General features: G+C 38.0%; 1 protein-coding gene across 1 annotated transcript; it reads right to left on the bottom strand.

Annotated features, from left to right (window-relative positions):
- Positions 1 to 8,537: 8,537 nt before the first annotated feature.
- On the bottom strand, positions 8,538 to 9,371 carry LOC145241602 (uncharacterized). Its single transcript, XM_080104688.1, has one exon. The coding sequence runs from the start codon at positions 9,369 to 9,371 to the stop codon at positions 8,538 to 8,540; it is 834 nt and encodes a 277-aa protein (XP_079960814.1).
- Between the last annotated feature and the right edge of the window lie 1,137 nt (positions 9,372 to 10,508).

The following is a 10,508-nucleotide window of genomic DNA, read 5'->3' as shown; positions in this document are numbered from 1 at the left end:
TTTTACCGGGCAACACCAAGTTTCTTGTCGCCCCCACCTCTTCCACCACTAAGCATTCAAATGAAACAGATAATTGTTTAAAAGTAGCATTTAAGCTTTAAATATCGACCCTTTCTTGGTGAAGTATGCTCCAGTTGACCCCTAACAAATGAATATTTATATTATATTGCTTATGTCTGTTTCATGTTTCTCAGAAACTACGAGACTGATCTGGCTGAAATTTTGTATGAATCTTTTTTATGATAATGTGCAGGATTATGGTAGCCCTTCAATGTAGAGTTAAGGATTAATGGATTTATAACGATTATTCGTCTTCGACCGAAACGTTGTGCAAATAAGACACAAGATGAGAACAGTAGTCCGAAGAATCCAAACAATACGAATAATAACCCTCATCTACAAAAATTCAGAACTATAATTGGGATTAGTATTTAAGTTCTACTTTTTTTTCGGAAAATACTAAACGATCTTATTGAAATTCTGAATATATATTATGATAAGGTGCAGCGAACTAAATATTATGGTATCCATTCGATGCATAGTTTGGGGTTAATAAAGATTAATAAAGATTAGCATTTAATGTAAAAATGCACAGAAATTTTATTATCTTACACAATTAATTTAGATTAAAGCACCCTTTTTAAATCAACGGGTTTTAACTTTTACACGTTTTTAATAAAAAAGCCTACTTTATTTTATACTAGCCTAGATGCCCGGCGTTGCCCGGGTGTTTGGAGGTGTGTGTTGAGCAACAAAAAAAAGTGGTAGTAAGGCAGGCAGGCTCGAACCCGTACTGCGAAGGAGGAAAAAAACGTAAAAAAGAAACGTGACGTCTTTGCCGTTGCGTTCATCGCCCAACCGGAAATGATGAAAGTTAAATTAAGGCTAGTCAATCGAAAAGAAGGAATGAATTTCGAAAATATCGGTGAAAAAGCGACCCCTTCTTGTAGAAAAGTGTCCAGTGTGGGTAAAAAAATTAATGTTTTTAGCCAATTTTTCGATATTTGTCGTCCGAAAGGTCAAGATTCAAAACGATATTGATCTCGTTAATACTTGTTACCTCTGTCGAAAGTTTTAGGCAGACATGATGATGATGATTGCAACATCTTGTCAGACGAGTGCCACTCCCTCAGACATTTAAAATTCATGAGCCCAAATACCTGAGGGAGTATCTATACAAAGATGATGTTACAGAGTCTTAGCTTTGTACGACAGCTAAGTCTCTCTCTCGGTTCAAAATGTTGAGATCCAGCAACAAGCAAGAGCAAGATAGCCAGCAACAAATTAAACTGCAGACCAGCTTAATGCGGGTACTGGTCTTCCGCTTTATGGTTTTTTAAATCAGAGATTTGCTTCTCCTAGAAAGGTTGCCTTCACCACGGCTTACGGGAGCCCTCTCCACCCCAATACACATATACACACACACAAATATACCCGGTGCTAGTTGGCCGTTGACCCAGAAAAAGAGTTCATTCGCCCTTTGGAAGGTCTTGTTTTTAATCCTTCAGGGAGACTAGCCGCCCTCCTCACCAAACAAGTCTGGTGGGGGAACCAGTTTAGTCGCCGGTGACCCGACCATGGCAGACATACATACATACATATATACATTTAAACAGACAGGTGAGATTTATATTATAGAAGATTACATATTCGTTTGAGTCAATGCCAAATATATATATATCAACTTTGTGGTTGCTTCTGGTAGTACGTTTTTAGTTGGAGACAGACGGACACATCAACTTACTTATCATTTATATTATCAAATAAGCAATAACTTACATTTGTTTGCGTGTTTATATTTCACAAGGAATGCCTTTATCCTTACATTTTCACAAGAAAGCACACATAAAGTCAACTAGGAAGGTTTCGCATTTCGCTAATGTATTTTAAAAGGAATAATTGACATAATCATTAGTAATATGTACTCCATATGTCTCTCTCCCAACTTAGACAACAAAATATAAAATTCTCCACTTATGCTGATGATATTCTTATTCTAGCTGATAATAATAAAAAAATTTCAGCACCTCTTCCAAACTATTCAGTTCTTCAATTCAACATAGACCTAAATGTAAATTATAAGATAAAATTTCTTAACGCTTATATTAACACTATCTTATTATAAGTTTAAAACTTCTACTTATAAACATGTAACGAAATTAAATTCTAGTTTTGTAAGTTTCAATGCAAAACTCATCTCCCCCACTAAAGACAATATTCGTTGAATTAAAAAATATATGGTAAATCCTTATCAATAACAAATTGCCTAATTATATCGTCGGTGAATAAATAAAATTAATGATACGAAACTTGAAAATATCACAACAACAACAACAACAACAACAACAACAACAAATAATAATAATAATAATAACAACAACAAATAATAATAATAATAACAACAACAATAGTAATAATAATAATAATAATAATTCTGATTTTGTTTATGAACGTCTCTCTGGAAAGGGATGGGATTCATTTCCAGAGGATTTCCCTTAATCCCGGCTTCAAACCAGGAGCTTCAAAGATCAAGGGTTTTCCTAAGGATGTTGGTGGTACCTATAATTGCAGAGGTTTGAAGGCCGCCTAAAACATCGGGGATTTGTAGTTTTTTCAATTGTCCTTCCAGAAGACTTGATACTACTCCTAGTGTACCAACTACGACCGGGATTATTTGCGTTTTAACCCCATGTATACGCCTTATCTCCAAGGCTAATGGAGCATAATTGCTCCACTTCTCATTCTCCTTCTCTCTCACATTTCTGTCCCAGAGTACTGAAAAGTCTACAATCTGCCAGATTTTTGAGACCTTGTTAATGACGACCAAATCCGGACGATTGTGTTCCAATTGTTTGGTCGTTATGACACTTTTGTCCCACCATACCTCTACCTTGCCATCCTCACTTGTTCTCACTTCATCAGGCACCTCCTCAAACCATTTTCCAACACACTTCACCCCAACCCTCTACACACCTCCCAATATATCTGGAGTCCCATGCGATCGTGCCTTTTGCGGTACTCTCTCTGGGCCAGTCCACTACACCCTGCTGCAAGGTGCGCAATTGACTCTGAGGTCTTACCACAAATCCGGCATTCTGCAGCAACTTCCTCTCCTAGAACCACTTTTTTGAACAATCGTGTTCCTAATGCCTGCTCTTGTGTTGCACAGACAAAAGCTTCAGTACTCTTAGTCAGATACCCAGCTCTAAGCCATTGCCATGAGCTTTCATCAGCCACTTCTGCTATATCCTGGAAGAACCTTCCATGCATTTTCTTCCTAGCTAGTTCCTCTGCCCTTTCTCTATCCATACGTTTCACATAATCAGCCTTGGTCTCACATACCTCCACTTCATTGGCCACAACCTTAAGCATCCACTCCTCACTTCTAACCACATGCTCCTTCAATGACATCTCCTCGGTTCTAACACAATCTTTAACACTTTTCAATCCTCTCCCACCGTCTTTCCTCTTTTGATACAGCCCTGCTACGCCACTTCGAATGTGAAATATACCAAACATTGCTAAAACTTTTCTTTTTTTGATATCCATGGCATGCAAATCCTTGTCAGACCATTCTAAAATTCCCGCACTGTATCTCAAAACACTGACTGCCTATGCATTTACTACTTTCGTTAGGTTTCCTCCATACAGTTTCGACTTTTCAATTAGTTTCACTCTTCTAAGATACTCCTTCCTGACTTTCTCCTTCATTTCTCTGTTCATGATGCCTACACCATCCAACACTCCCAAATACTTATACCCTGTATCTTCTATTTCTTTCATGATTTCTCCATTTGGCAGCACTATTCCATTCGAATAAACATTTACTCCTCTTTTCATCGTCAGCACCGTGAATTTACTAATCCCAAACTCCATCCCAATGTCTTCTGAGTATGTCCACACAAGTTCTGCCAGTCTCTCCATTTCCTTTTCATTTCTACCGAATATTTTCAAATCATCCATAAACAGCAGATAGTTGAGGCGTCTGTCACCAGATCCAAAGTTATACCCCAGTTTTTCTCTCTTCAAGAGGATGCTCAGTGGCATCATTACCATTACAAAAAGAAGTGGCGATAACGAATCTCCTTGAAATATCCAACGTTTAATGCTAGTCTGCTCCATCTCCTCCCTGTTTGCTGTCAGCACCGTTTTCCATTGAGTCATACTTGTCTCCAAAAGCCCTACCACATTCTACGCAACCTTCATCATCAATAGTATTTCACGTATCCATGAATGAGGAACCATGTCATAAGCCTTTCTGTAATCGATCCATGCTACGCTCAGATTCCTCTTCTTCTTCGCATCCTGCATTATTGCTTTATCAATTAGTAGTTGCTCTTTAGTACCTCTCGAGCCTTTCCGGCACCCCTTTTGTTCGTCAGGAAAAACGCCATTACTCTCTAGATGTTCATAAATTTTCTCTGCAAATATTCCAGTCAACAGTTTCCACATACATGTAATTGGTCTATAATTATTGGCATCTGTTCCTTTTGCAGGATCTTTCCTAATCAGTGTTGTTCTTCCCTTCACAAGCCAATCAGGGATATCTCCATAGGATTCCATACCTCCTCAGTTGTCCGCCTCCCATCATCGCTTACATTTCCCTTCTGCACTTCCACTCTCTCAGTTCTTTCATCAGAGCTAGTTTCATCAATTTTACTTTCGTTATTCATTTCATTCCTAACCATCCATTCAATCTCTTCTCTTGCAATCACTGAAAGTAGGTTGATATTTTTAATTTGTTTTGTGATAATTTTAATTTGTTTTAACTTTAATAATAATAATAATAATAATAATAATAATAATAATAATAATAATAATAATAATACATAACGTAGAACACGGAAAGAATAATCATGGCAGCGAAGGACACTAAGAAAATCGCCAAAAACAGAAAACAGACAGACAAAGGATAAGACAAGAAAAGAAAAATGGGAAGAAAGACAACTACATGGAAGAGTCATAAGGATGACAAAAGATGAGAATAATGAAAACACTTGGACATGGATGTGAAAAGGACACATAAGTCGAGAAACTGAATCCCTAATTACCGCAGCACAAGATAACTCAATAAGAACCAACCACATCAAATCAAAGCTATATAAAATACAAGAAAACAGTAAATACAGACTCTGTGGACAAAGAAACGAAACGATAAACCGTATAGTAATTGAATGCAGCAAACTGACCCAAAAGGAATGCAAGAACAGACACGATCAAGTGGTAAAGCCAGTACACTGGGAATTATGCAAATAAATGCATCTCGAATGCACATATAAGTGGTACAAACATAAGCCGGCAACAGTATTTGAAAACGAGAATAACAAAATCTTGTGGGACATGGACATAGAATCTGATAAACCCATCCAAGCAAGAAGACTAGATGTCGTAATAATTAACAAAAAATAAAAATCATGTTAAATCGTAGACTGTGCTGTTCCAGCTGACTACAGGGTGAATATCAAAGAAAAGGAGAAACGGAGCAAATACACAGAGCTGGCCAGAGAGCTGAAGGAGAAATGGAAGATGAAGAAAAACAAAATAATACTTATAATAGTAGGAACACGAGGAACAATCCCGAAAAACTTGGAAGAGAAATTGGAATCAAAGGAATAACTGGAAAAATGCAACGAGCAACAATGAAAACAGCTGAAATATTAAGAAAACCCCTTGAATGTTGAGACTAATACACACAAACCACAAGCGCAGGCCAGACAAACTGCTGCAGAGACAAAACATGAAGCACTACATGGAACCAAGGACACTGAGGCTGCATACCTATAAATTCTCTTACCCCACCACCATCTCCATATTATCACATCACTGTCCCCCCTAAAAAAATGAGATCGAATAGCCAAGTAGTCAAGGAGAAAGGAAATATTGAGGAGTGAGCACTGACCAGACCTCCACTGTATAAATGCGAAGAGAACTGGGACCTTGGGGAGGCTTATTGCCACTCAAATTCCAGTAAAAACCAATAGCCGCTGCGATTTGCGATAATGCAAATTTATTTGTAAATGTTATCGAAAGAGGTGGAGAATATTGGAAAATCTGGGAAGACTTGTCACTCAGCTTCCAGGTAACACCACAGGTTGTATTCAATAGGATCTTTGATGACCTGCGACTTGTGAACCAATAATAATAATAATAATAATAATAATAATAATAATAATAATAATAATAATAATAATGATGATGATGATGCGTTACTGAATTTTTAAGATGAGGATTAGTTATTCATATTATTTGGATTCATCGCACTACTGTTCTCATTTTGAGTTTCATTTTCACAATGTTTCAGTCAATGTAACCTCCGACCTTCTTCGGGTACATCTTGTCGAACTCGATAATGTTTCTGTCAAACTCGAGAATTTGGACGGAATTTAGAACGGAAACATTACTGGATAGCGATCCTAAGTAATTCGCAATTGTATTTTTCGGGCGTCACACTGAGAATTGAACCTTCAACCCTTCAGGAGAATATCACTTTTACAGTTGATTTTTTTTTCCAATTCAGCTAACCACTGTGCCGCAGGTCCATCGAAATTCTGTCACAATTCCTGAGTTCGACAGAAACATTATCGAGTTCGACACGATATACCTGAAGGGGGTAAGAGGTTACATCGACCGAAACGTTGTGAAAATGACATTCAAACTCAGAACAGTAGTTCGATGAATTCAAAAAATAATAATAATAATAATAATAATAATAATAGTAATAATAATACAAACCGTGAGACTCAGAAATAAGGTAAGAGTGTTATGAACAGCAGGTGCTCTTCCGTTGGCTAACAAGGGGGACTCGGTTGGCATCATACGACTGTATATACGACTAATTTCAGGTACAAGAACCAGGGAAGTAAACTTTCCTACTTTCAGGTACGTCATCAACGCTGATGAAATATGAGAAAAAGCCCGCAGACAAAACAGCATACTAATGATACAAATTGTGGAATTCAGAAGAAATATTTGAATGTCATGCACGGCAGGTACTCTTTTGTTGGCCAACATGGGGGAATTGGTCCGCATCATTCGAATATAGGCTCTCCCTCTAATACAAAAAACAAGAAAACACATAGAAACACAGATAAGTAACCTTCTTACTTTCAGGTACGACACTAACGCAGACGAAAGACAAGCAAACACGCACAAACAGAACAGCAGGCCTTAAAAACACAGAAAGAAGTGTACTATAAAAACCAACAGACTAGTAATGGAATGCTACTACAGAAGCAATTTAGATGACAAAACTTCGGTAAACGAATTGTAAAGCGATAGGGCAGATCTACTTACTACCCAACTGAACAATTGTAAACAAAGCCAGACAGATCCTCAAAAGAGGCTGGTTTTCAAAACTTTAAATGAGAGAAATACAACAAAAGATATCTTGTACAACAGATCAAGAAATACGTATTAGTGAAACCCCACAAGAAGAGAAGTATCAAATTATTAACTCTGGAACTGAAGATAAGTGAACGGGAAATCACAGAATTCACTGAAGAAAAAACAAAAGAATTCGAAAATATCAAGCAATTTATGTATTAGGATAAAACAAACCGATAGTCACTAAGAAATCAACAGAAGAAAAAATAAAAATGAACAAACTCTTCCTATATATACCAACAGATACTATCACAGATCTAAACAATTTGGTATATCCTGGAGCCAAATTGAAGTATAAAACTAAAAACGAAAACAAAAACTCACCAATACAAAGAATCTACAAAACCTGGGTTGGAAATAAGATTGGAAAGTCAGATCACCAGAAGAAGCAAAATCTATAAATAAAATAAAAGAGAACAGAAATTTGTGGGAAAGGGGAAATCTGAAGCACAAAATAAAATAGATTTCGTGGCTTGGTGGGGGGTGCCCTTTTCTCTACCCTGCAACCTCTCTCCCACAGAAGAGACGTTGCGAGCCTATCCTTGTTTTATCGTTATTTCCATGGCAGGTGCTCGTCTGAACTCCAATCTCTGGTCCCCCTCGCCAATCTTTCACGAAAAACACCCGTCTAGCTGAATTTACTGTGAAAAATTTCCCCCACTCTATATCTGTGCCTAAATCAAAACGCGAATTCCATGAACAAAGCTTCTTTCTTAGAACTGCACACCTGTGGGACTCTGTTCCGTCTGCCTGCTTCCCACCGGACTACAACTTGGATGTCTTCAAGTCCAATGTTAACAAATTCCTAATCAACCGCCCCCTTAAGTAAACACTTCACCAAATCTCCACACTAACGTAATGTACAGGGTCGTGCAGCTAAATTGGGACTAACATAACTTTTTGTAAATTCGCTATTTTCAAAGGCAGATAATGATAAAACGTATATTTATTTCTTCTTTATTGTCTACAGAACAAAATCATTCGATGTGAGCACCCTTTGCGTCAATAATTTGGGAGATTCTCGAGCGAAACCGTGAACAACTTTTTACATCCTCGGGGTCAAGATTACGAAATGCCCGACGAATGGCGGCCTTCAGAGAGTTGACACTTGGATGTGAAGTTACGTTAGACTCTCCCTCAATGACGCCAAACAGCTAATAGTCACAAACATTCAGATCTGGGGAGCTGCTGGGCCAAATATCCTTCGGGACCATCAAAGGAAGATTCTCCTTCAGGAAATCCTGAACTTTCTTTGCTCCATGAGCGGGCGCAGAGTCTTGAACGAGCATCACTTTGAAGGGGTCGTAGTTCCTACGTATCCAAGGCATCGAAACATCTTTCAGAATTTTCAAGTACTCCTCTGTGTTAATTTTAAGGCCCGCTTCGATGAAATGAGGAGGCATCACCTTACCATCACTTGCGACGGCTGCAAAAACCATCACAGAGGCGGGATTTTTGCTCTGCATCACAGGAGGACCTTCTGAAGGATCGTAGGCAATTACCCGAGTGTTCTGGCGATTTGCAACCTCATCAACAACGAACTTTTTCTCGTCAACAAAAACGCAGACATGTTCTCCTTTGTGTTTCAGATAGTTTAGAAGCTTTGGGCATCGTTCAGCTCTTAGGGCTTTTGCGCGGGTAGTTAAAAGGTTACGGACTCTCCTTACGTATGACTTCATACCAAGGTCTTCCTTGACTGCCCTGCTGATGGTGCTACGACTCACTCTGCGCTTTTGTACCAGTTTTGACATCGACTGACTTGGGTCTGCCTTCAACGTCCTTTTCAGCCCAGCAAGGAATGTTTTGGTTCTCTTTCGATCACTGCGGGGACTGTGTCGACTACTCTGAACCTTACCCTCGGCATCAAAAGCAGCAACAACTCGATAAACAGTCGATTTCGCATAGCCTGTGTTCTTAATTATGTCCGAAACAGAGTTCCCGGCGCGTCTCATTTCACATATCGTCGTTCTTCGTGCTAATTCCGCCATATTTGAGCGAAGTGTGCCAGACCTTGATCTGAAATATTAAAGCAAAGGATTTTATAGATTGTCTGCAAACAAAATTTAGTCATAGGTTAGAAATTAAGGAAGATATGTGCTGTTAAATTTAGTCCCAATTTATCTGCACGACCCTGTACTTGCAATAACCCTTATCCCTGAGTGACTTCCGGGCCTTGATAAGTGGTGATCATTGTGTAAAAAAAAAACAAGGAAAGAATCAGTAGGATATATAAAGAACTAAAACAAAAAAAACACAGCAAAATAAAGAAAACTGAGATCATACAAGTATAAATCGGAACAATACAGACAAACAGGACATTTAAAAACAATGAAAACAACATTAATTAACAATGAAAATAATTAACATTAATTAACAATGAAAACAATATTAAAACATGAACGAAGGAATAATAAAAACGGAACAACTGAGCCCAACAGAAACCAACCACTTCTGGAACCAGATATGGGGGCAGCTTCAAAATCACAACAGACACGACTAATGACTGAAGGACATAAAAATAAACTTCAGAAAATTGAAGAAGGATAAAAAAACGAAATTAATGAAGAAATAATTAGAGACAACCCTAAGGAAAATAATAAATTGGAAACACCAGGCCATGATGGTATACATGCATATTGGTTAAAAAAATTGATAGACTGGTGCAAAGTCTGATAAGATGTATCTGCAAAACAGAAGTACCAGAATAGATGACCAAATGAACAAATATATTAATACAAAAAAAAACGCTGTAAGGGGAACAGCACTAAGTAATTACAGGTCGTTAACCTACTTACCGATCGTTCGGGGGAAGAGGATTAATAAATGTAGAAGGATGTGTAGAAAGTACAAAAAGACTTGGAAAATTACATAAGCCAAAACACAGAAAGATTGATCACCGCAGTGTGAGACACCGTCAGGAAGACTATAAAGGAAATGATGAAAACAAAATGACAAGTAAAGGAAAGTGGGAAGAGAAAGCGCTACACAGTCGATCCATAAGAATGACAAAAGAAAAGAATAACGTAAGCACCTGAACATAGCTCAGGAAAGTCCACATGACACAGAATCTCTACTGACAACTGCACAAAACAACGCAATTAGAACGAACCACATTAAAGCTAAAA

This window comes from Euprymna scolopes, chromosome 20 (genome assembly GCF_053919585.1).
Source record: "Euprymna scolopes isolate OS-2025 chromosome 20, ASM5391958v1, whole genome shotgun sequence".
NCBI classification, from domain to species: Eukaryota; Metazoa; Mollusca; class Cephalopoda; order Sepiida; family Sepiolidae; genus Euprymna; species Euprymna scolopes.
The sequence above is the reverse complement of the archived record's forward strand: the minus strand, read 5'-3'. Positions and strand labels throughout refer to the sequence as shown.